The following is a 27,319-nucleotide window of genomic DNA, read 5'->3' on the forward strand; positions in this document are numbered from 1 at the left end:
GCCAACATTTCTGGTTCGGTCGGACGCCTGAAGACTGAACGCTGGAGGGAGAAAGCCGGGCACCCCTGCGCCACGTGCCTCCAGGTGACGCTCAGGCGCACAGATCCGAGCCTCGGAGCCCGCCGGGCCCACGCCACGTCACGTGGACGGCTCCGACCCGCGTCCACGGACACGGAAGAGGCGCACGTGCCGACGCTTCCCGGCGCCGTGTAAGCCCCTCCCCCCGCCCCCCGGCTTAGGCCCCGGGGCTGAGCAGCGCCACGTGGCCGCCCGGGAGCGGGCGGGTCGCGCTCCGCCCACCGCCCTGGGATCCTCTGTGGCTGCAGGCGACGGGAACAGACTTGGTTTCCGAAACGGGAAACTTGCAGATTCTTCGCTGTTCTTCCTGCGGCGCGTGGCGTAGCCCGAGGACCCGGCAGGCTCGGCAGGGCTGTGCGGGGGGCCCCCTTCTCCTCGCTGCCGACTGCGCTGCGGCCCCTGGCCGCGCCTCAGTCCCCACTGGGGACCTCGGGGATCAAAGCTCGGCCGAGGCACTGGCTCCTGCAAACGGCGCGCCCGGCGTGCGGGCGCCGCTGGAAGGCTCGTGCCCTGCACACCCCGCGCGCCTCTCAGGCCCCGCCCAACACCAGTGGCTGTGCGCGCCCAAGCTTTGCAGAAGAATGAAAGAGCTCAAGGATGTTTGGAGTTTTCCAGTCATAAAAGAAAGCGCTTTATTTTAAAAGGTAAAACAAGCAAGCAAACGCAGGGCTCCTGCTGAAGAATGGAGACGCGGAAGAGAGGGAGGGTCGGAGGGAGAGCGAGTGAAGGGACGCGCTGCGCGTCCTGGTTGCCAGGCAGCGGAGGGCGCGGTGGGGGAGGGCCCTGCACTGTTTGTCTCCCGCGTGGTAACCCCCGCGTGGTAACCCCCGCGTGGTAACCCCCGCGTGCTCACCCCCGCGTGCTCACCCCCGCGTGCTCACCCCCGCGTGGTCACCCCCGCGTGGTCACTGCGGCCTCAGCCCGAGCTGGGCGGCGGGAGGCGATGGCTGACGACTCGCAGCCTGAGTGTAAGTGCACCTGAGTGCTGTGTGGTTTCTGCTGGGCGTGTGTTTGGCGTTTGCCAGGAGCTCGGCTTCTCGGAACTCAGTGTGAAAAACGGAGACCTTTCTGGGGGCTGCAACTCAGCGCCCAGATCCCCGGCTTTAGGATCGGGTGTGCGGAGGAGCTGCCTACTCGGAATATCTGATAACACGCCAAGAAAGCAGGTCGTGTGTGTGTGTGTGTGTGTGTGTGTGTCCCCTGGAAGGAGCTGGGAGGAAGGGGGGGGGGATTTTTAGATGCTGTTCCTACCTTCTTTTAAAAAGTGACACTGCCAGACGCCTTCTATGGCACACAGCTCACTGAGCCACGGCACACCTACTGTGCGCCAGAGCGGCGCCTCTCTTAGTCCCCGGGTCCCTGCAGGCTGAGGTTATTGTTGCGATTTAGGAGTGGGAGACTTGGGCCGGGTCTCTTCACTCTGAAGCCACTGCTCTCCCACCACACAGCCGGCCTAGAAGCGGGGTTGATGACGCAGATGGATTTGGGGTCGACAGAAAGCTTGTTGGGTCGAGCAAAAACAGTCTGAATTATAAAGTATTTAAAAAGGAATTTTGTTTGATTACTTCTAGTGCATTTAGTGCCCCTCTATGTGCCGGGTCAGTGGGCAGTTGAGAGGTGGGCCCTAGAGACAGCAGGCAACGTGGCCATAGGTCCCTGACTTCAACCATCTGTGCCTCAGTTTCCTCATCTGGAATCTGAGGGTAGTCATAGGGCCTCCCTCCGGTAAGTTCTTTGACTATTCTGTTCCTTACACAATTACTCGACATACTGATTGTGTTCATAGAACCCTTTTCTTTACAAAGAATATAGTGAAAACATCAGTCTGGGCAAGTGGTGTTAGCCAGGAGTGAAAGAATGTCTAACTGGTATTCTAGCACTTTCCGAGCTCTCTTCTGCTTCCAGGTATGCTGGCTGCCCTTCCATGCAGTGAGGTCTAGTCCGGGCTATGCTCTGCCAAGTATTCAGACAATTTTGCACAAAACACTTGTTTCTGTATGTACCGTGGGGTGTTTATATTTTCCCTTTGGGAATAGGAGCTGAGAGGCGTGGTCCTGTAGTTTAGAACCCTTGAGCCTGTTTTGCCACGTTTGTATGAAAAGCACTCAACACTCAAAAACTGTCCTGTAGCCTTTAAATCAGGAAATGTCTGCATTTCAAATGCGAAAGGAACTAGTGGTTGGAAATAGAAACGTGTCTCATCATATTTCAGTATTTCTTAGTAAGTACATATTCTGTGCATTAAAAAGTAGGAGGAAAAAGTAGTTGCCAGACAATCCCTGAAGGTGAATTGGCTGATGGAGTAGCAGTTCAAGGTGAGCAGGGCCGAGGTGCCCACACTAGCCTCCCAGCGCACTGCCGTAGGAGCTGTGAGCTCGTCCAGCCTGTTTGGGTTATTCTTTCTTTAATGTGCACGGAAAGAACCTGAAGCCTCTGTACCACAGGGTGTTGGGAGGTGTCACTGCTGTCTTCCATTTGGGGTTCCTGGCGGAGGGCAGTGATGTGCTCTGGCTGGTCACCTATCACCTGTCATTGCGATGCCTGCTCTTGTTGAAGTGACAATTTGATTTAGTGAAGTAGCCGGCCGCTAGCGTCCCCTGTCGTCACCGCCAATCCCTCCAGTCATGGGTACGGCTGAGCCTACATTCCACATGCCATCCAATGTCTGAGTTTGCTTCTGCTGCACCAGCAGATGGACAGAGACTGTGACGTAAAGCAACACACACTTGTCGTCTCCGTTGCACTGGACAGAAGCCCGAGTGAGCTGTGCTGGCCCCTCTGGGGAAGACTCTCCTGCAGGACGAGTCAGGCTGGTGGCAGAACGCAGTCCTCGCAGGTGTAGGACTGGGTTGTTCCCTTGCTGGCTGTCCGTCCCTGGCCTCTCTCTAGTCCCTGCTCCTGGCCCTCCATCTCAGAGTCCCCGGTGACAGTGGAGTCGTTACACTTGGAGTCTCTCTGACTTCCCTTCAGCCACCCTCCCTTCTGACCCAGCCAGAAAAGGTTGTCTGCTCTTAGCGGCTCGTGTGATTGGGCTGGGCCCATCCAGGTAATCCAGGAAAATCTCTTGATTTTAAGGTCGTAAACTTAATTAAATCTGCAAATTCCCTTGGCCAGGAACATGGGGTGAGGAGGTGGACATCTGTGGGGTACCATCAAGGTGCCTTCCACAGCGACCGACCTAAGGGAGGTGGTGAGCGCGGGACCTGCTTTCTTCTTCGCGTACAGCACTGTGGGTGCCTTATCACAGACGGCATATCTCGTTTGGGGTGGGGGGAATGGGACTGTAGGTTTCCTGGAGGGGCGTTTACTTCTTCCCCTGGCAGAGAGAGCACAGTGTGTGACACAGAGTAAAATTTCATATTACACATAAATATCTAAAAACATTACTTCTTTTCCACATTTATTCATGAAGCAGTTACTCTTTTGTTCCTTCAGAAGATGTTGGTGTGAATAAGACAGTTCCTTCCGTTGAGGAAATGTGACTCAGAGTGGAAGAGTATTACAGGAGATGGTGGTGTGCGTATAGGGGACTGTCCCAGTGCCATCTGGGGGGTTCAGGAAAGAAACAGTGCAGCCTTGAGAAGAGTTTACGGGTGGTCAGGTGGGTGGAAGGGTAGAAGAGCCAGAGGGAGAGGGTCCGCACAGACAGAAGGTGTCCCATCTGGGTCCTGTTAGGAGTTCTGGGGGGCATATGCCCTTGGCCCGGCACCCCGCCGCCCAGCCTGCTCCTGGAGGCTGTGGGGCTCTCCTCTGGCCGCACCTGCCTCCTCCCCACTACCACAGGGCAGTGCATCTGTGGGAGCAGAAACCTGCCTGTTCTTTTCTCTGCGTTTTTGTCACAAACACATTCCCCAGGATGTTTTTTTGACTTTAGTGTGGGGGTGGGGGACACAGAACAACAAGATTCTGTGGAAATCCAGGGTTCCCAGAGATCAGATAACATAGGGCACTGATGTGTAATAGTTTTGACATTAAAGATCTGTTACTTCTATCCTGGAAAAGAGGAATTACTAAAAAACAACAGCTTGTGTTTAAAAATGTCAAATGTTAATAATGTTTGAAATATATATCAATTCAAACCTAGTCTAAAAAACCTACCACTATGTTTTATCAATATCGATTCAAAATTGGTTTGGTTTTATTGAATTTGTTTCCTGATCATTTTATAAAGAACCACATTTCCCAATGAATTATTTCAAACTTTTTTCCCCCCATCAGTTTGAGATGCCAGCATGTGCAAATCACAATGTTTTCAGTGAGGAAAATAATTAAAATATTCGTTGCCAGCAAGAGATCCATGGTATATCGCATAAGAACTTGGCAGAGAAAAATGGAATCTGGACTTTCCAGCTCTCATGGAGCAAGTCTTACTGCAATCTAAGGGAAAAAAATTTCTAAGTAGAAAAATGATTTTGCTTATTAATTCGCTGGTGGCTTCAAGTCATTTCTGGGAATAAAATAAACAAATGATGACACAATAATTAAGTGGCCTCCATGTCCCATTGTTAAGGAGAGTTGGGATACAGTGCATGATGGTGAATTTGTGTGTCGCCTTCGCTGGACACTGGTACCTAGATATTTGGTCAAATACCATTCTAGAAGTTTCTGTTGAGGATGCTGGATGAGATTAACATTTAAGTCAGTAGATTGCCCTTCACAATGTGGGCGGGCGGGCCTTGTTCAAGCATTTGAAAGTCTCAATAGAGCAAAGACTGACCTCTCTGGAGCAAGAGGGGCCTGCAGGAGACGCCCTTCAAACATGAGCGGGGTCTGTCTCCACCTGCACATCTTGGACATGACAGACTCCACAATCGAGAGAACCCATTCCTTAGAACCCAGATTTTTCTCTGTATGTACACATTCTCCTGGGCCTGTCCTCTAGAGAGACCCGAAAAATGCAACGTGATTTTAGTGCTTTCTTCAAGTTTCGATGCCTTTGGTGAATTATAATGATTATCTGTCTTGAAAAATTGTTCTATTAATATTTTAGCATTTCATAAGCGGTTTCTTTGAACTACTAAGGTAATCAATATGGGGAAATTCTCAAGAATCCCACTGCTGGAAGCATGTGCTCCGAATCCCGATCACACGAGAGAGGAAGGATGACTTGTTTCCATAGGAGACAGGCTCTGGGCTTGGTGCTGTCCCTGAGGTAGCAGAGCTGGGGGATGGCCCATCTCCCCATCTCCTGGGGTGCACGCCTGGCACAGCCCCTGGGACTGTGAACACAAGACAGGAGTGCTCCCCAATTGTGCTGTGTCCCATGGCTCCAGTGACCTCAAGATGGAGACTGTTGTCTGGGCCTGCCCTAATCAGACGGGGTAGGTCTTGTGCAGGGGCCAGAGTATGGGGCCATGGGAAGTCTGTGCAGTGCTCTTGCTGGCTCAGAGATGGAAAGGGCTGTGTGTCCAGGAAAGTGGGTGGCTCCTAGGAGCCAAGAGGCACCCAGCTAGTCCACAAGAAGTGGGGACCTCAGTACTACAGCAGCAAGGCACTGGGTTCTGTCAGCAACAGGAATGAGCCTGGAAATGGTTTTCCCCCCAAAGCTGCCAAGCACTCAGCCACGCCCACGTCATGATATGGGCGTTGTGATGCCCAGAGTGGAGGACCAGCCCATCCAGGCTGCAGTTCTGCCCGTATGCCTGCGGGCTGGGTTTGGAGCTGCTGCAAGTGTGGTAATTTCTTAGACTACAGTTCTTCGTGTCTCTGGGCACCTGCTTCTCTTCTCAGGAGAAAATAATGCATCCTGATTTATTGCCATTGCTTTTCACCATGGATTGGGACATGGATTGGAGAAATGGGAGGTGGCCTGGGACCTGGAAGTCCTGCTGTCCTCCCTTTGTTCAGGCAGTTGTGGAATGCGGACCAAAATCCAAGTTAGGGGGAAAATGCTCCATTCAAAAATTAACTTTGCCGCTTGTCAGGTGTTTGGTCCTGAGTGGGTCACATAAGTGCTCTCAGCCTCCTATTGATAAGATATGGGTGAGACGAGTTACAGGTGGCATTGTCATAGGGACGGTATGCTGTGGCAGGGGTATGGGTATGGGTGAGTCCTCGGTCTGCGGGGGCTTAGGACGGGCCCTGCAGGGCTCAGTGGGCCTGGCTTCCCATATTTGCAGTGCCTTTTCCCAGCTCAGTAACATGGTAGCTCTCAGCTTTGCTGGATGGGAAAATATCTCCCTTTTTGTCCTGCAAGGTTCTCTGGGAATGTTGTGCCACAGGCTGGACACTCTGTGGCCCTGCAAGCAATCCCCTTTCCTCAGGTGAAGCACAGGCTACTCATGTTCTCCCTGAAGCCTGTAGTAAGGGGCTCCCTGTACTGTAGTCCTTCAATGAAGTGGGTTCCATTTATGGAGTATCTGTTCCAGGCCATGTGTTTCTTTGCCAAGAGCTAGTCAGTTGGTTGTCAATCAACCCTTCTGAGAAGGATGATTGTCCTGATTTTGCAGAGGAGAAAGCTATGATTCAGAGAGATTATATAAGATCTTTGAGCACACGGAGTTAGGAAACTGACTCAAAAAGCCAGGTTCCCCACTGTCTTGTGTCCTGGGCCCTGGGCCCCAGTGGACCCCACTGCTGGGACATGTGAGAAGCAGGGCCCGTTGTGGAGGGAGCTGGGTCCCTGCCAACAGAGCCACGTGTTTCCCTTGGTGGCTCATTGTCCCCCTACAAGTGGGGGCAGGTCAGGAGCTGTGAAAGACTCGTCAGTCACTAGGGGCTTAGCTGGGGACTCCTGAGATGGGTCAGGATGAAGGGAGAAGAAAACACCTTTCCTTACTCTTAGGTGGCCGTCTGTCAGCATCACTGGTGAGAATTAGCTACATTTTCAGACTTGTCTCCCAGAGCTGTTGCCAGTGTTGTAAGAAATTCTCTGTTGAATCACAATGCTGTCTTCCTTCTTCCTGGCCTCGCCGAGCCCTGGGCTTCTGGTCAGACCTGCACGGCCTGTGCCCTCGCCCGGCCCGCGTTTGTGGCCAGGGCTGGCGGCTGGCGGGCCCTCTCCTCCTCTGCATCTGTCAGCTCGTCCTCTAGGGGTGGGTGTACCAGCTCAGCAAATGCACATGGCCATCTCATTGTCTTGCTGAGGAAGCCAGTGCGCTATGTAATAGTTTCCTTGTGTTTCCTGACCAGGTTACCTGAGGAGGAAGCACTGTGAGATGCCAGGTGGTAAGACCCTGTGCAGCCTCACGAAGCTTCTGGACAAGCTCGAGAGAGCACACAGTGCCGATGTCTTCCTGTACACCTTGGGACACCTGAACCCCAACAATCTCTACAGGCCCCCGGAGACAATCACACATCACTGGCGCAATGCCAACAGGCCAAAGGGGGAAAAAGTCTTCAGGGTGGAAGAGCCGTCTGACGGGAAGGTCGCACAGATGAAACATGCACTGGCTCATTTTACCATCAACACAGCTCTGCATCCAAGCGAAGCCCAGAACACACCGCTGTTCCGGTACCTGAACCCTCCTGCACGTGTTCCCCACACTTCCAAAGAGGATGTCACCCAAGAGGAGACTCTGGGAGCGGAGGGTCCTCCCTCACAGCGAAGGAGAGAGGAGCTCAGCTTGCCAGAGATGAGGGTCCTGAAGTACAAGCGAGCGGGGTCCAGCCGGCAGTGTGTGAGGTTGCCCCCAGCCAAGGATGAATCCCAGTATGTCAGCTCCTACTTGGCGGGCGTCACGAAGGCAGACAAGTATAGGAAGTTCTTGTGTTTCCAAAAGGAAGTGCTTGCAAAGCAAGACCTGCCAAAGAACGATATCACTGGGAGCAAGGTGGCGGTGGGACATGAGCAGAAGCTGGGACAGGTGAGGGGTGGTCTTGTGATACTGTGGACACACGGGACACATGGGCTGTGGTCCTGGGGGTCTGGATGCTGTGTGTGGGGCTCACCCTCAGACACCTTGTTTCCACGCCCAGCTAGACGCTAACAAGTGGGATGTGCATAGTAACGGTTCAGGTGACATAAAGGAGGGCTATGTTTAGAAACCGGCAAGTTGGAGGTAATTTCATAATCAGCAGCATCGGGTGCTGCAGGGTACTCTAGTAAGTAAATGTTCATGGGACAGCAGCAGCATCTGATGACAGGTTTGCCTGGCTCACGATGAAAGACTGAAGGGAGAGCGGGGTGGGAGATGCGGTTTCCTAATACAGGTAAAGTCTGCCTACACGTCACCTGCCAGCCATGCCTGTGGAGGGTGGAGACGTGGCACGAGAAGTGCGGTGGAGAAGCCCCAGGCCTGTGAGTCTGCCTAGCGACGGAGCGTTAGAGAAGAGAAAAGTGGTCTATACATGACATAAGCAAACCTCCATGACATTTTTTGGCCGAGAGCACTGGTGGAAAGAGAAAGACCTTGCAGAGCATGAATCCTTGAATACCGGATACAAGGGAATGAATATAGGGAAAAAAGAAAAAAAAAAAGACCAAAACTCTTGGGTGGGCAGGAAATCAAAGTTCTGGTTTAGGGACTGGATGTGCCTTGGTTTACCCGGGGCTCTGCCGAGACCTGAGCCTTGGGTGCAGGAAGTCGTACCCTCTGATGAAAGCCCCCACCCCTGGCTTTCTGATTCTGCCGTCTGAGGAACTATTCGGAAAGGAAAGCCAAGACATCCTGAAATGCGCTGGTTCTCTTTCCCCCCAGGAGCTCCAGAAAGTGTGTGTGTTTCATCCTCAGCAGTGCAACAGGCTACAGGTCTTCAGAGAAGTCTTCGAGGATATTTGCAATAGTTCTTTGATATTTGGCGATATCTTGAAAGAAGTTAAGGTAATGGAAACATACTTTCCCTACCTACCAACCGACAGCCAGGCGATGGTTCTGCACACATGACCTCAAGCCTCACAGAAATTCTGCCAAGTTCCGTGGTCTCCACTCTATAGACAAGGAAAATCACAGACTCCAAGTAACGTGTCCTCAGCTGCCTAAGTCATCAGTGGGCCACGTGGCATAAACACCCAGCTAGCTCACCCTTAAGTCCAAATGTTTCCGCTAAAGCTTCCCAATTATACATACACTTTAAACAATTGTACTCATGTGATACACAAACTTTTATAATCATGCATATGGAATTGTTATGACTCCTTAGGGAGTTAAATGTTTGTTGGGACTTCCTGACGAGAAGGCCCCTCAGGGTGAGTCTGCATTGACGTCAGGTTCCTCACACAGCCTGCTGTTCTCCACGTTCTTAATGACAGGAATACGTCCAAGCAGTGACAGGGTGGCCCGTCCTCCAGGGAATGTCCCCATCCCTGGGGAGCTCGTCTCTGGCAGGTCAGCAGGACCCAAATCCACAGAGCTTCTGGGTGGCAAGAGGTCCTGTGTGTGCATACGTCAAGGCATTTTATGGTTCTATTCTGAGGGGATCAATCGTTAACACAAATATGCCTCAAAGACGGGAGGATATTACACATTTTAGTGTGTACACTGTTGAATACCGTGTAGGGATAGTTTATAGTTTTCAAAATGATCTAAACTGATGTCCTTAACCTCCGTATCATTTATGCATGCAAAAAGTCTTCCGTTGCAGCATTGTCGTGACATTTCTTTTTGTGTGTGTAGGATGAATACGAACTCTACATGGCCATTCTTCTGGCGTCGCAGCCTGCAGCACAGTACGAGGTAGCCGTCCATCATACAGGTGCCCAAAGGGGGCCTCTTTCTTCCTCCATCTCAAGGCACTTTCCCAAACTGCTTCTAAGCGGCCCTTTATTGAGTGTCAGCTGCGCGTGAGTGTGTGTGTGTGTGTGTGTGTGTGTGTGCATTACAAGGTCAGTTCGACCTTACTTCTTAGTCCCAAATCCTATGTGTGCATTTTTTCTTTGTTTTGGGATATATTACACTGCAGGAAAATACGCTTTTGATGGGCAGGATTAAGCACAGGCCCAGCTGCTCTTTCCTTTCTGAGACTGAGTCAAAAAGGAACAAATATGCTTGCCCATCTCAGTCAAACACCAGAACTACAAAACTCCCCAGGCCACCGGGAACTGGGTCCTTCCTTCGGTTTTGGAAACATGACAGCCCATCACCTAAGGAGGCAGAGAGCTCTGTTTTTCCCCATTTGAACACAGCATTGCTTTATATCCACATACAGCGATTAAATTGAATTATTTCTCACTAATTTAAAAGAAATAATATCAGTGCTGATAATAATGTTCTAGAAGTATTTTACCAGCAGGTCCTTTCTGCACACAAACCAACAGTGAAACCCACACCGTTTTAAAAATTTTTTAGGATCATAAAGCCTTAAAATATTGAAAAAAAAGATTTTACCCAGATCTTCATATGACTGGTTACCTGGATCTTCACATGACTATTTGTCCTCCCTCTGATATGTCTGCCCCCTCCCCTATTTATCCATTTTAACTTGCATTTATGTTTTGACTCTCAGAATACCTCAAATACACTAATAACAGAAAAAGGAAAATTCTCCTCCTCCCTGTGTGTTTGTCTCACCTATGTGGCTTTGTCCTGCCTAGAATTTGCTGGCTCAAGTCAAGGCGCTGGAGAGAAGGTCTGTGAAGACAGCAGACATCAAGCAGGCCAGGGAGGAACTGAGGGCGCGTGTGGCAGCCACCAGAGCAGCCATGGAGCACAATGACAAGTGAGGGATCACCCATCTGATTCGATCTATGTTGGGCTTATACTATTGGACGATATTTAAAGCCAGGTGACCGTCATATGTGGACATTTCGTCTGTGTCTTGGGTGGTCAGGCCCGTCATCTGGCCTCCTCCATAAACCTTCACATGTGAACAGAATCTTCTAGAGCTGGTATTTCTATGGGGGAAAGTGGGAGGGGAAGGTTCTGAAGGAATCTCATGTCTTCTCTGGTGGCCTCTCAGGACTTAATTTGATAGATAAGAGTGCTGCAAAGTCAAGACCCTTTTACGAATGCCCTTATTATTTTTTTAACCTAAAAGTTCATTTAACCTCTCTGTCAGTATAGAATCACAATTGGAAAGGGCATAAATTTTGTAAAGGAAAAAAAGAAAAGATTAAAGCAAACCTGACATACCCAAAATATCCTCAAGGACACAAAACAATAATCAAAAACCAAAAAGGAAAAAAACACAAAAGAACAAACTTATGCCTTCAATGTAACTAGAAGACAGAAAGCCTCCAAAATTAAAAATACCTGGAAATAGGAAATAAACATCAAGTGCCAGTGAGCCATGATCGCTGCCTTTCTGCAAACCTTTGTGAGAGCAAGTTCAGTTTGGGGAAGAGCGCAGAATGGAGCTGCTAGAATCCCTGAAAGTTTCTAAAGCCACGGCCAGGGCCGGAGGGGATTCCCTCAGTAAGCACACTGCAGAGGTGACAGAGCAGCAACATATAATGGAAGGATAAGACTTCAGGGTGAGTGTGGAAGCAAGGAAACCGTTCTGAGGTGACCACGATTTGGGAGAGAAGAAGGTTGCAAGGAGGTGATCAACATCCTGTGAAATTGTGCGTTGAAGGGAGCTGACAGCAGCCAACAAGGGGAATTTAGAATCCTGTAACAAGAAAATTGAAGGGCACACAGCCCTTCTCACTACCCTTCTTCCTTCCCTCAAAAAAAAAAAAATGCTATCTAGATAAAAATTGAAACAAAACAAAACAACCCCAAAACAACAATACACACATAATTTGCTACTCTGACAGATAAGCATTCTCTTGGATTAGGGATCCCACACACTACCCCAAACCACTAACCCTGCCTGCGAAATACAGAGGTGTAAACGCACCCAAACTTAATCAGATATTCTCAAGAGCATTTCAGGATAGAGAAACCACCTTGAGCCACAAAATTAAAACCTAAGCGTAGAAACCAACAGTGAAAAAGGAAGACATGAACAATAATGGACAACTGAGGAAAGACAGGTTCAAAACTCAGAGTTATGGCTCAAATATCAATTATGACATGCCCGATGGGGAATGGTTTGGAATGAGAATATAATAAAGGGTGTTAGAGACAAGCAGAAAAGCAATCAAGAGAATGAAAATGAGATAAACGTAGGAAAATCAGAGAAAAAAGTGGTTGAAATGGAAGACAGGTGAAAAAAATCAATTTACATATAATTAAAATCCCTGAAGAAGAAAAGACAATAGAATAGAAACATAAGTAAAATTTAAAAGTATAGCACATTAAAAATGTATGCACACTTAACACTCTCAATTTACATTTTGGAAAGGTTGTTTCTATTGTTATTAATTCATTTAATCTCAATTTGTTAAAATTGGGGGTCATAATACCTTTTTGTTTATTTTAATCTATGATAAAATGAGCTAATATGTGTGAAAATCTTAAATTATTAGGCCCCTAATAGATGTGCACATTAAGTCATTTGTGGTATTGATGTTTTTAACCAAAGCACAGGGTTTCCCTCAGTATATGTAACACTTAGTAGGACTTCTTTTTCCCCTCTCTCTGCACCCACTAGAAATAAGATAGTCAATTTGTTTATTTTGAACCAAGAAGAGGACACAAAGAGATACACAGGTTTGTATTTCTCTGTTTTAAAATCTCTTGTATTTTATTTTTAGTTTAAATACAGTGGAATTTGTGACTTGTATCTGTGGGATGAAATCATAATGCACATGGAAAAATGTGATCTTATTCCAACATCAGTCAGACCTTTTCATGGCTCTTGGTTTGTTGTTTGCCTCAGAGCATAAAATGCTACTTTCTTTGCCTCCTTCCTTCTTAGAAACTCAATTCACAAAATAATATCAATAAACACTATTGGGAGTCATTTATTTTATGTGAACCAGCTCCTTTAACTAGTGGCTTATACAGTCTTGGCCAGAAAGTATTCTTTGGTTTACGTAACTTGACTGATTTAGGCTCTCATTTTGTATACATCTCCTAATGACCTTTTTTGTTAGAAACTAAGAAGTTGGTTTTTATTTCTCAATTAGAAAAAAGGACGTATAAAATAAACAAAAGGAAAAAAGGTACGAATGGGATTGTAATATTTCCCTTTTTCATTACCAAACCATAGACTCAGACGTGAATTAGAGGTGGAGCACAGGTTGCTGCAATCTGCTAAGAAAAACGCAGGCAAGTTGCTGTGTGGTGTCCTGAGGTGTATTTTGCTGTGGCCTATGGGTAAGGGCTCTTTAGACCTGGTCCGCTGTCAGTCATGCACGTTTGGTGCTGTGGACAGAGTGACCATGGCATTACTGCATTCCCCTGGCTGCAAAGCCTTCAACAGCTTTGACTGATTTCTTAACGAAGGTTAGAAGAGCTTTGTGGATCTGATGCTTACTTCTTTTCTAGTATCATCTTTTGACCTTACTCATCTGGCACTCAGTACCTGACCCTACTGGATGTGCAAAATATTTCTCTCTCTCTCTCTCTCTCTCTCTCTCTCCCCCCCCCCCCCTGAATGTGACAAATATTCTTCTCTTTCACCATGCCCGCACTTACTTCTTTTACTTGTTTAGCTCCTATTCGTTTGTCTTTCCAGTTTCAACTTATTCAGACCTCTCTGGCCAACTCATCTGTGCCTTTGTCACCCTGTGTTAGGTGCTCAAATTCAGCATTCAGTAAATACTTACTGATTAAGTGAATGAATTAAAGGAGGAATAGCCCATTCTTGGATCAGATAATTTTTATTGATGTGCTCAGAGTTTGAGTTACATTATATTTTGTAGCTTATATAAAATATGCAGCACATATAGCATACCTACCATAATATTGTTAATAACACGTCATGTTATTAATAAGGGGCTGAATATTAAATAAACACAGTAATACTTTGCTTTTAAAAAATTTTTCTAGAATTATCCAAGAAAAATGTAACAGATGAGAAGCACCTTACTCTTATTGAGAAGGTTGAAAAGAAGAGGTGCGAAATACTTAAGAAATGGGATGAAATTCAAGATCTTGAAAGAGAAATTAAAACCACTTTGATTCATACTGGAATTTCACAAATCACTGAGGATAGGCTTGAAAGCATAAAGGTATGCAATGTATGTATTTGACTGTTCACATTCTTTCATTTAAAGACCTTGATAAACACAGAAATCAATTTGATTTCACAATAGGGTAAAAAATTACATAAAATTTGGTCCAAATATATTTTCATTTCAAACATTTGTAGCAAATGATTAGCAAATAATTAGAATAATTAAGAGATGTAGCTCAAACAACAAAAATGAAGGTGATAAAAATTCTGTAGAGCTCTGTTAAGGGTCAAATTAGATCTCTTTCAGGTCAATTGATGTGTCCAGAAATGTAATATTTTGTATAGAAAATGATTATCCTAAAAATAATGGCTTCTGTCATTTAGTGTCTAAAATGTACTAAGTAGTTTAAGCTGAAGCTTACAGTGGTTAAGTAACCTGCACAGTGTGACACAATTTAGAGGTGCAAAGCTGAAGTTCAAGCTTAATTTTGGGGTGTTCCAAAGGCCTTATAATTTTTATTGTGCCATATTGACTCCATAGTTAGATTCTGAGTTGGTTGTACAAGTATTCTGGCAGATAGGAATGAGTTACTGCCATTGAAAGGAGAATCAACTATATTAAAAATAGTCTCTTACAATTATTGTAACAATTTCCTTGATGAAGATATATTGTAAATTATAATCTATGTTTTGAAATGCTATGGTGCCCTACTTTCTATGTGTTATAACCTAATTTTTATTTTTGTAGCATCTGACCCAATGTCACCACTGTTTACAGAGTTCATAATCGATATGTAATTGTTATTTTTTACTGTGGTTAAATGGTTACGTATAGTTTCCCAGCACTACTTTTTTCTTTTCTTTTTTTCTCTTAAGCAGAATTATAAAGTGTATGGAAGGTGGTAGTGGTTCAAACTTGTTTTCATTTCTTTCTTTCTTTTAAATCTTATGTCCAGATTTCCTTCTGTGTTTTTTTCATAGTCTTTTTTTTATTTATTTAAACTAAATAATGTCCTGACAACAAACACTAACTTTTAATTGAATGTTTAAACAGTGAAAATAATGAGTTACAGCTTTCTATATTGGGAACATGATGTAATGCCCAAATCATGTAAACTTTTCTTTCATAATTAACATCTCTTTAAATGAATTGAATCTAGGAAATAGATTCCCTTTAATGATTCCATATCTCAAATTTATACTACTTTAACTATTTATTATTTATATTTGGCTCCTTAATTCAAATACTGGAAGGTACAATAGAATTACATTTATTATCCTTTCAAGTAACCGATTTCTGGTTCTGAATATGAAATATATTAATTCTAAAACAAAGAAATGTTTCGAGGATAAACAATGTGCCAGATACTGCTGTGAACATTAAAAAAATACTATTTCATTTCATTCCCAACAACCCTAAGAGATAGTAAGAGATAGCTGCTATTATTAACCCTCTTTTTCAGGTAGAAACCAAAGCAAAAATATACTAAGTAACTTGATTAAAATTACAGTGAACTAATAGTAGAATGAGGATTTAAACTCAGCTTACGTTCTTAATTATACACTACCCAGCCTCATGGATATAATTGCTAATCCTTTTCAATATGTTAGCTATCTGGAAGACAAAGTCTTTACAGCCCCTGCCCATCATTATTTGTTCACAATTATTTTGGATATTCTCATTCACAGTGTTAACTAAATTTTCAAGTCTCAGTGTAATACTCTTGGCATTTTAATTGTGCCTACAATTAATTTATAGATTATTTTGGGAAGAAGTGACAGCTTTACAATATTAATACTGCCACCAAGGATCATTGTATATTTATTTAGTTTATTTTTATGCACTGTTCTTAAGTATTTTTGTTATGTTTATTCTTGTGACTTTATGGAACCTATACTATTGTGAAAGAAAACTTCAAAAACTTTTAGATAGTACAGTTTATACAGTGTATGAGGGCTCCTTTTTCTCCACAGCCTCTCCAACACTTGTTACTATTTGTATTGTTGATGACAGCCATTCTGACTGGGATGAGAGGTGATATCTCATTGTGGTTTTTATTTGCATTTCTCTGATGATTAGTGATGATGAGCATTTTTTCATATGTCTATTTGCCATTTGTAAGTCCTCTTTGGAGAAATGTCTCTTCAGGTCCTCTGCCCATTTTTCAGTTGGGTTGTTTGTTTTTTTGTTGTTGAGTTTCATGAGTTCCTTGTATATTTTGGATATTAGACCCTTTTCAGAGGAACTATTTGCAAAAATCTTCTCCCATTCAGTCGGTTGCCTCTTTATTTTGTCGATGGTTTCTTTTGCTGTGCAAAAACTTTTAAGTTTTATACAGTCCCATTTGTTTATTTTGGCTTTTACTTCCATTGCCTTTGGAGTCAAATTCATAAAATGCTCTTTGAACCCAAGGTCCATAAGTTTAGTACCGATGTTTTCTTCAATGCAGTTTATTGTGTCAGGTCTTATGCTTAAGTCTTTGATCCATTTTGAATTAATTTTGGTACATGGTGACAGATAACAGTCCAGTTTCATTCTTTTGCACATGGCTATCCAATTCTCCCAGCACCATTTATTGAAGAGGCTGTCTTTCCTCCATTGTATGTTTTTAGCTTCTTTGTCAAAAATTATCTGTCCATATTTATGTGGTTTTATTTCTTGGTTCTCAATTCTATTCCATTGGTCTATGTGTCTGTTTTTCTGCCAATACCATGCTGTTTTGATTATTGTAGCCCTGTAGTACAAGCTAAAGTCAGGCAGTGTGATACCTCCAGCATTGTTCTTTTTTCTTAAGATTGCTTTGGCTATTCGGGGTCTTTTGTAGTTCCACACAAATCTGATGATTTTTTGTTCTATTTCTTTAAAAAAGTGTTATTGGGATTTTGATGGGGATTGCATTAATCTGTATATGGCTTTGGGTAATATGGCCATTTTAACTATGGTGATTCTTCCAATCCTTGAGCATGGAATGTCTTTCCATTTCTTTGTGTCTTCTTCAATTTCTTTCAAAAATGTCTTATAGTTTTCAGCATATAAATCCTTCACATCCTTGGTTAAGTTTATTCGTAGGTATTTATTCTTTTTGCTGCAATTGCAAAGGGAATTGTTTTTTGTATTTCTTTTTCTGAGATTTCATTGTTAGTATATACGAATGCAATGGACTTTTGTACATTAATTTTGTAGCCAGCAATTTTAATGTATTCACTGATTGTTTCTAACAGCTTTTTGGTGGAGTCTTTCGGGTTTTCTATATATAGCATCATGTCATCTGCAAAGAGTGATATTGTAACTTCTTCATTCCCAATTTGGATGCCTTTTATTTCTTTCTCTTGCCTGATGGCTCTGGCAAGGACATCCAACACTGTGCTGAAGAGCAGAGGTGATAGGGGACAGCCCTGTTGTGTTCCTCAACGTAGAGCAAAGGGCTTCAGTTTTTCACTATTAATTATGAGATTAGCTGAAGGCTTGTCATAGATGGCTTTATTTTGTTAAGGTATTTTCCTTGTATACCTATTTTATTAAGTGTTTTAATCATAAATGGATGTTGTATCTTGTAAAATGCTTTTTCTGCATCAATCGATATAATCATATGATTTTTGTCCTTTATTTTGTTTATGTGATGTGTCACATTAATGGCTTTGTGGATGTTGAACCATCCTTGTGCCCCGGGGATGAACCCCACTTGGTCGTGATGAATAATCTTTTTAATGCATTGTTGTATTTGATTTGCTAAAATTTTGTTTAGGATTTTTGCATCTGTATTCATCAGAGATATAGGTCTGTAGTTTTCTTTTTTTGTGTTGTCCTTACCAGGTGTTGGTATCAGGATAATGTTGGCCTCATAAAATGAGTTAGGGAGTACTGACTCTTCTTCAATTTTTTGGAAGAGTTTGAGCAGGATTGGTATTAGATCCTCTTTGAAGGTTTGGTAGAATTCACTAGTGAAGCCATCTGGTCCAGGACTTTTGATTTTGGGAAGGTTTTGGATGACTGATTCAATTTCTTTACTGGTGATAGGTCTGTTTAGATTTTCCAGTTCTTCATGGTTCAGCCTTGGAAGGCTATATGTTTCTAAGAACTTGTCCATTTCTTCTAGGTTATTGAATTTGGTGGCATATAGTCCTTCATAGTATTCTTGGATGATCCTTTGTGTTTCTGTGGCGTCTGTGATAACTTCCCCTTTCTCATTTCTGATTGTGTTAATTAGTGTCTTCTCTCTTTTTATCTTAGTGAGTCTAGCCAAGGGTTTGTCGATTTTGTTAATCTTTTCAAAGAACCAGCTTTTTGTCACATTAATTTTTTCTATTGTCTTTTTGTTCTCTATTTCATTTAGTTCTGCTCTGATTTTTGTTATTTCTTTTCTTCTGCTGACCTTGGGTTTCACTTGTTCTTCTTTTTCTAGTTCTTTAAGGTGTAACATGAGGTTATTTATTTGGGATTTTTCTTGTTTCTTGAGATAGGCCTGTAATGATATAAATTTCCCTCTAAAACTGCTTTTGCTGCATCCCAAAAATTTTGGTAGGATGTATTTTCATTGTCATTTGTTTCTATGTATCTTTTGATCTCTCCTCTAATTTCTTCTTTGACCCAGTCTTTCTTTAAAAGTATGTTGTTTAATCTCCATGTATTTGTGGTTTTCCCTGCTTTCTTTTCACAGTTGATATCCAATTTTAAAGCCTTGTGATCAGAGAATATGCTTGGTATGATTTAAATTTTCTTAAATTTGCTGAGGCTGCTTTTATGTCCCAATATATGGTCTATTCTTGAGAATGTTCCATGTACACTTGAAAAGACTGTATAGTCTGATGTTTTAGGATGAAGTGCTCTATATATGTCAATGATGTCCATTTCGTCTAATGTGTCGTTTAGGGCTGCTATTTCGTTATTTATTTTCTGTTTGGATGATCTATCCATAGCTGTCAATGATGTATTTAAGTCCCCTAGTATAATTGTGTTTTGGTCAATTTCTCCCTTTAGTTCTGTTAGTAGTTGCTTGGTATATTTCCATGCTCCCTGATTGGGGGCATAAATATTGATGACTGTTATGTCTTCTTGTTGTATAGATCCCTTTACCATTATGAAATGTCCATCTTTGTCTCTTTATATTTTTTTCACCCTGAAGTCTGTTTCATCTGATATCATTATGGCTACACCTGATTTTCTCTGGGTACCATTTGCTTGGCTTGTCAATTTCCACCCTTTCACTTTGAGTCTATGCTTGTCCTTGTAGCTGAGATATGTCTCTTGGAGACAGCATATGGTTGGGTTTAGTTTTTTGATCCAATCTGCTACTCTGTGCCTTTTTATTGGTGAGTTCAGTCCATTTACATTTAGGGTGATTATTGATATGTGAGGATTTCCTGTCATTCTGTCTTTAGTTTTCTGGTAAGGCTGTGTGTCCATTGTTTCTTTGCCTTTTTGTTGTTGTCTGTTATTTCTGTCTGGTGGTATTCTATGATGTTTCCCTCTGTTTCTTCTTTTATTACAGTATATATTTCAGATTTGGATGTTTTTTGAGTGGTTACCCTTGAGTTTATGTAAAAGAAAGTTTGATATTTAGAGTATTCCATTTTCTTCAGCACACTTACTTTCTCCATTCCCATATTCCGGTTCAGGCCTTTACTCTCCCCCTTTTTATGTTTCGGTTGCCACAAATTGTTCCTGTTGCTTGTGGTCGAATAGCCTCCTTTAGTATTTCTTGTAGTGCAGGTTGTGTATTAGAAAATTCCCTCAGCTTCTGTATGTCTGGAAAGGTCTTTATTCCTCCTTCATATCTAAAGGATATCTTTGCTGGATATATTATTCTTGGCTCATGATTTCTCTCTTTCAATAGTTTGAATATTTGGTTCCACTCCCTCCAGGCTTGTAGAGTTTCTGCTGAAAAATCTGATGATAATCTAATGGGCTTTCCTTTGTAGGTTACTGTCTTCTTTTCCCTGGCTGCTTTGAGAATTCTTTCTTTGGTGTTAATTTTAGACAGCTTCAATACAATGTGCCTTGGAGAAGGCCTGTTGGGATTGAGTAATTAGGTGTTCTATTTGCTTCTTGGATTCGAGGATCCAGTTCTGTCCACAACTTTGGGAAGTTCTCATCAACAATTTGTTTGAATATATTCTCTGTTCCCTTCTCTATTTCTTCTCCTTCTGGTATGCCCATTATTCTTATATTGCTCTTTCTGATAGAGTCAGAAAGTTTTTGTAGAGTTCTTTCATTTCTTTTAAGTCTCAAGTCTCTTTCTTCTTCCATCTGTGTAATTTCCAGGTTTCTATCTTCGATGTCACTGATTCTTTTCTCCATCCGGTCAGTTCTATTACCTAAGCTGGTTATTTCATTCTTAATTTCTTATATTGAGTTCTTAATCTCCAGAAATTCCATTTGGTTCTTTTTTAAAATTTCAATCTCTTTCGTAAAATGCTCATGTTGTTCTTTGATTGCATTCTGAGTTCATTAAATTGCCTTTCTGTGTTTTCTTGTATCTTGTTGAGTTTTTTGAGAATTGCAATCTTGAATTCTCTATCATTTAAGTCACATATTTCCATATATTTAAGTTCCTTTTCTGGAGACTTTTCACTTTCTTTCTGAGCTGTCTTGTTGCCTTGGTTATTCATAGCAATTACTGATTTATTATTTCTCTTCCTAGACATCTACAGGAGTGGCCTCTGCAACAGGTTGATAGGAAGAGGTCTTTCTTTTGTTTTCCAATACTTGTTGGTAGAATGTTTTATTTTCTGTCCGACTGCAGCTTTTGTTTTCTCTCTCACACAGTACTGCTATGTTTTCTCTGCACTATTCCAGCTTCTCACACAACGGGGGGGATTCCCTGGGAGACGGGCCTCTCCTCTGTTAACAGTTCACCTGGGTCAGAGGGTGCCATGTCCCTGTGGGGGTGCTGAGAGCTTTTGAAGTTCCAAAGCTCTTTCTGCACCAGATTCAGAGCCTATATGTTTCAGCAGTTCTGTTTACTCCTGCAGGGATCCGCCCATATAGGTGGGGCCCGGGGTGGGGTGAGTTGTGAGAGGTGGCCCAGAGCAATGGCTGCGACCACCAGCACAGCTGGTCCTGCTTCCACAGCTTTCTCCCCTTTGCCAGAACTAGTTGAGCTGCGAATCTGTGTCTGTGGTCCACAGTTCTCAGAACAGCAAATATCCTGTCTTTTTGATCTGACACTGCTAATGTTCCACTTCTAGCACCGGGCAGGTGGGGGCGGGGCGAGCTCTGGGAGGGTAGGGAGGGGGCGGCTAGTCTCCGTGCCTAAGGCTTCCGTTCTCCGCTCGGCAGTGAGGGCTTAAACCACCGTTTTCAGCCTTCTTCCCTCAGTCTTTGCTCCGAGGTCTGCCGTGAGTGTTGGGTTCAGCGGTTTTGTATGCTGCCCCCTCAGCCCTGTGGGCCGTAAGCGGAGCCCTAGCAATCCGAGTCCTTCCCTCTCCCGCAGCTGCGGAAGATCCGGGAGCAGCGGGCTCGGAGCACTGAGCTAGGTCTGTGTCCTGCGCCCGCGGGGCTCCGTCCCCCGCACTTCTTCCTTCCCTCCTCCCCCGCTTGCATGATTCTCCCACCTGGAGGTGAATTCAGTTGTGGGCCTCTTCGTCTTGCCTGTCTGCTGTGCAGGGAGTCCTTTGTGGAGTTATTGTTGTTCGATTAGTTGTAAATTCCAGGGCAGCTTTATAGAGGCTCACCTCCCACCACCATTTTGATGACGTCGAGCCAAATATTCTTAACCTTGTGTCTTTTCTCTTAAAATCATTTCTCCTTCAGACTGAAGCTATAAAATTGGAAACAGAAAATAACGTTTTGAAGAAGACAATATATGTAAGTTTTGTGAATCAATGTTTTTATACAGAACATAGAAGTGTTTCTTATAGTGCCTTCTTGTGCTAAGTCATAAACCAAATAAGAGTATATGTAGTATCTTTCTAAATGATAAATTTCTGTAATGCTAGGAATAGCTAGCTATACAGACATCAGCTTAAAATTGGACATGTGTATTTAAAAAATATATTAAAAATACCTTTTTAAATAGTTGAATGTGCCTATCTGAACTGACCATTTCTCTAACCTTTCCCCACATAACAATTAATTCTAATGAATTTATTTGATGACAATGAATATAATGAACTGAGTCCTCTAACAACTTTTAGGATAGCTCTCTAAAATGTGTGCTAACAATTTGCTGCTTTATAGATTGCATTCTGTTTCTATTCCGTATGTGTATGTATCTCTCTTTATTATACGTAGTATAATTAGCATGTTATGCCCGATTCTCGAAGTGGTAATCTATTTGGATTCAATATTATTGTCATTATATGTGACCAAATGACTTTTAATTCTTGGTAGATTATCGAAAACCAGGTGAAGCAGTGCATGCGGAAGAATAAGATGAGCGAGAGGGAGCAGCAGTAAGTAGTGATGACAGTATTTAAGAGCCACACAATCTGCTGTTCTGAAAGCCATACATTTAAGATTAGGCTAGACTAGACAGCACTTTGAAGTGCTTACATTCACGAGTCTTAACTGTAAATATAGATGTTACATCCCTTCCTGTGCTTAAGAGTGTTTAGCCACAATTTAATCCTCAATCTGTGTATATTTTAGCAATATAGAAATAAATTCTTTGGAAAAAAACTGAAGAGTTAAGGGTTAATTCTTATGGGCAGCAATCTGGAAGGTGGGAGGTATATAGCTTTATGGGGCTTTCTTTTCTCAAATTATATCTCTCTCAAAAAAATATGTCACTCTCAGTCATATTTAATCTTTGAAAAACCTTATATATGTATAACTGTGAAACTTTTAATTTAACTAATTTATATTGTCTGTTACATAAATTTAGACTTTATATAGTTAAATTTCTTAAAGTTCATACTTCAGTTCAAATCTCATAATTAGGTAAGGTTGGGAACAATGGAAATCCATTGAGAATTTAAATCTGTAAAGGGCTTATTTGTATCAACAGTTAAACAGACATTTACTTGTAGATAGTCTAGATTCATTAATACCATCAAACAAACAGGGTCCTTCTACCTTCTTCCTTGTTTCCCTTGAGTGTGATTCTACTCCTCAGAGTCTCAATATGGCTGACTTTAAGCATTGGGTCTATGTTTCCTGGAGGACGAAAGGGGAAAGTGAAGGACAAATAGCAAAGAGCTTCTCATTATGAGGTTTTTATGGTTTATTTGGGAAAGTAATCCCTTCCCAGGGACTTCCACGCATATTTCATTGGCCAGCACCATGTCCCAAGACCATCCTTAGCTGCAAAGAAGTCCAAGAAATAGAACACTTCATTGCCAGCTTACGTAGTATAGAAAATCATGGGGAAAAAGATGTCAGAACCGGTGCTGAGTGAGCCATACAGGGTTTTGTGGGGCTTTATATTATGTTAGGTCGGGCTTTATATTATGTTTTGTGGGGCTTTATATTATGTTAGGTGTCCTCAAAGGAAAAAAAAAACACCACACACACACACACTCACACACACACACACACACACATACATATATACATATATATGTAATATATACATATATAATATTTATATAAAATATATATCATATATATGCATATATTTACAAATACCAAGTTGGGAAGGCTCCTATAGCCCTGGCAATGAGAATAAATGGATGTAAAGTTTAAATATCATCTTCAAGGTAGACCTACCTTACTCCCACACTGTACTTGATCTGGAAAATGCTGCTCATATATACAGAGAATCTTTGCTACATTCAAGGCCAAACTACTGACACTAATCTTTAAAATCAAAGTGGAGGATTGCAAACACTCACTTTGTGTTTTTGAGCAAATATTTCCTAAAAGAGATGTTTATTTTGAAATTTTCTTTTATGCTTAATTTACATTTTTCTAATCTATTATATTTATTTGTTATATATTTTAAGGAACCTTTGGGAAATTATTAAAGAATTTGTGCAATTAAAAGAAACAGACAATAACTCCCAATGACTGGAAAAATGACTTATGAAAATTCACAGCCACCGTGTACCTAGTGTGGATATTTGGAGATGTATAAATTGAATAAGATACATTTCATTTTGTCAGTTTTAATCTCTAATAAAATTAATGTGATATATGCACCCTTCTCAAGATATTGAAATAAATTCATGCATGCATGTGATTAGTTTTGCTTTTTTACACATATTCATAACAATAACAGTTTTTGCAGTATTTTTTTTCTTTCATTCAGTAACTTTCTGCAGGGAAAGATATTTTCAAATATTTGATAGGCATAAGAAATTCAGGCCTCTTGCAGTACCGATCAAACTTGTTTCTTATTTTCCAATGCAAGCTTGTATATAGGCATTTATCAAAATGTAGTAGTCATCTAATTCATATCCATTTAATTAAATAATCTTTGCTAATTGTAAATGATACAGTGTTCTACAAATGTTATAACACTAACATGGTGTTTCTGCCTGGCCAGTGTGACTTGGAGTTTTTTGTTTTATCCCTACTTTGCCTGTAAACTTGTCTGGGCACTTACAGTAAATGCGAGTCCGGTTTCTTTGGAGAACCATATATAGGGCTGTTGTGAAGTTCAACTCCAAGGGTGAAGTACAAAATGAGGTCTTTAATCCTAACTTGGACTAGTAGAGCTTGAGATCAGAGAGAGAGAGATGCTTTTCCTGGGGCACACTTCATTCTGCTTTTAGAGATTGAGTGGTGGGAGCTGAAACTGAACATTCTTACCGGATATAGAAACAAATTGGACCTCATTAACGTTCGTTGAATTCTCGATAGTCAAGTTGCCTCCTCCTGGTTATTTATGTTCACTAGAATCTTATTAAATAGGCACCATTTTCCCCATTACACAGGGGAGAAAATTAAATATGACATAGTGAATTGATTCGTTTAAACTACACTGTAAATAATAGAGTTGGGATCCGAATCCAGCTTTGGCTTGCTCAACGTTTAAACTCTCATCACCGCATGGCGCCGTGTCATTTATATACATCTCCAGTCAAGATACAGGGAAATGAGTTCATGCCAAAGAGTGACATGCAGACCACTGGAACTAAAAACAAGCAGACCAGCAAAGAAAGCTGTTTGGAAATGTGAAAGTGGAGCTTTTCTTGGGCAATAAGTGTAAAATTTCAGAATATATACATTATTTTCTGAGAGTGTATGTTTCAATATTATAAAAGTAATACTGGCTCCTCTTACAATTTTTGGAAAATACTTGACGGTGTAAAAATTTAGGAAAATGTCCATATTTCTGTACACTCAGGCTATCAATGTTCATAGTTTGGCATATTTGCTTATTCCTGACATTTTTTTTCTTGTTTTTTTAAGCATTTTTTTTTTTTACAAAAATAACGTGACCTTTTCCACTCAAACTATTGTTTAATATGTTTTCCCAAGTCACCTCTTCTCAATAATAAGCACTTGTCAGTACCATTTATTGGATAATCTTTTCATAAGAATAAAAATATAACTATTCATAGCATCTCACACACACACACACACACACACACACACACACACACACACACACTAGAAATGTTTGATCAAGCCAGATAACTTTAAACTCTCCTTTCACTTTTACGCGTCTGTGGATTCAAAAATAAGGTCCTCATGTTAAAGATTAAGAACAAAACCAATTGGACTAATGGATTTGTCCAAAATTCTTCAGCAAGTCAAGGGAATACTTAGGACGAAAACTGAGATATCTCATCTTTCACACCATTTTTTCAGCACCTTGTCAGTCTCTAAGAAGGAAATGTACCATGCAGCAATTTCTAAAAATAACTCATTTTCTTTTTTGAGCATCTCTTGGGACTCGCCACATATAGACAGAGGGAAACCGCTGTGTCAGCCCTGCAGGTCCCTCTCTTGCCTTTATGATGTGGGAAACAGAAGAAGAACAGGAAAAAAGGCAGTTGAGGGAATTGGGAAAATGTTCAAGGATAAGCATTAATAGTAGCAGAACAGAAGTATTTCAGCACCAAAGTATTTCTAGATGATATTTAAAATTGCATGGAACTTAAGAAGACTAATATGTATTTAATACAGTTGTATCACAAAGGATAATTATTTTCCACTAGGTTAAATTTACCTAATCACTATGTATTTCTGTCAAAGAATTCTGAAGTATATCAATGGAAATTATGTATTTATACATATATATAATCCTTTCATAATATGAATTAAAAACATTGGCCAAATTAACATAATGAATGAAATAACAGTAACTTTAATCAAAAAACACTGTCTTTTTTGTGAACTATTTTTATGAACTCAATTAATTTGAACTTGCAGTTGGTGAGCTCATTTAAACTAATCTACAACCTGTCTTTATCTTTAGAATGCTAAACATCTTAACTTGGATTTGGTCCCATATTCTAGTTTGTTTTAGATCCATTCATAAATGTAAAAATAAATTTTACAGAGGAACACTTTTGCAAGAGTCAACTATCATTTTCACAGTCTCTATTTACTGTTGTTATGGAGACCTGATCTAAAATTGTTACCTTGTCATCAGCGTTTGCTCAGTGCTGCCTGCCTCTCACGTCAGCCTTCCAGTTGTTATATGCTAATGAGTAGTATGCTTGTGTGCACATACCCATCAATCCTTTGGATCTAGTTCATTTAAAATGTGTACAACTTTAGCAACTATTAAATTTTGTCTGTAGACATGCCATTTCTGCCATGTTTTCTTCTTGCAAAGTTTAACAGGAGAATTTTCATTTCAGTTTGAGTTTTGAGATTCTTCTGTCAGTGTGTGTTACAGATTTATTCTTGTATCTTTCTTGCCAGGAAGAGTAGGAGTCAGGACACGCTGAATAGTTTGCCCACATCCTGACGAAGCCGGGCTGCCCTGAGCTGGGCACGACCACAGAGTGAAAGAGCATTGTCCTCCAGGAGGGGAGGAAATGACTATTGGTCTTCAGGGTATCCTCACAGAATCCTCCCCAGACCCGTGGCCTCCTGACATTGTCTGCTCACTTCCTGTGGCTGAGCAGCAGCTCCTCTGGGTCTCACACTTTACTCCGACCTTCGGGACTCGGGTGGGTTACTGCTACTGTGCCATCTAACTCCGTGTGAACTCCATGTCTCCATCACCTACTTAGTAACTTTGTTCCATTGCTCATACTATCTTCAATCCCTCCTTTTTCCTGGGTCTTTTCCCTGAACATGTGAACATGCCTATGTTATCCATATTATGAGCAAACGTACAGCAAGGGGGAAGAGCATCTCCTTGATTGTATTCTTGTGCAGTGTCAGTGTCCTACCCAGCACCCATCACCAACTTGGTCTTCCTGAAAGAATCTGTATTTTTATTTCTTTAAAGATTTTAATAAAATGTAGCTAACATACAATATTATATTAGTTTCAGGTGTACATCATAGTTAT

At 42.1% G+C, this 27,319-nt stretch overlaps 1 protein-coding gene across 1 annotated transcript; it reads left to right on the forward strand.

The window, feature by feature from the left end:
- The first annotated feature begins 237 nt into the window (after positions 1-237).
- LOC308495978 (uncharacterized protein C6orf118) lies at positions 238-24,082 on the forward strand. The gene is made up of 10 exons (XM_081044514.1): positions 238-722; positions 7,210-7,883; positions 8,718-8,840; positions 9,633-9,692; positions 10,550-10,674; positions 13,054-13,112; positions 13,836-14,017; positions 21,716-21,769; positions 22,295-22,356; positions 23,848-24,082. Exons 2-10 carry the CDS (start codon positions 7,236-7,238, stop codon positions 23,909-23,911), a joined length of 1,377 nt encoding a protein of 458 aa, XP_080900640.1. The 5' UTR covers positions 238-722; positions 7,210-7,235; the 3' UTR covers positions 23,912-24,082.
- The last annotated feature ends 3,237 nt before the right edge of the window (positions 24,083-27,319 follow it).

Source organism: Rhinolophus hipposideros (genome assembly GCF_964194185.1).
Source record: "Rhinolophus hipposideros genome assembly, chromosome: 3".
NCBI lineage: Eukaryota > Metazoa > Chordata > Mammalia > Chiroptera > Rhinolophidae > Rhinolophus > Rhinolophus hipposideros.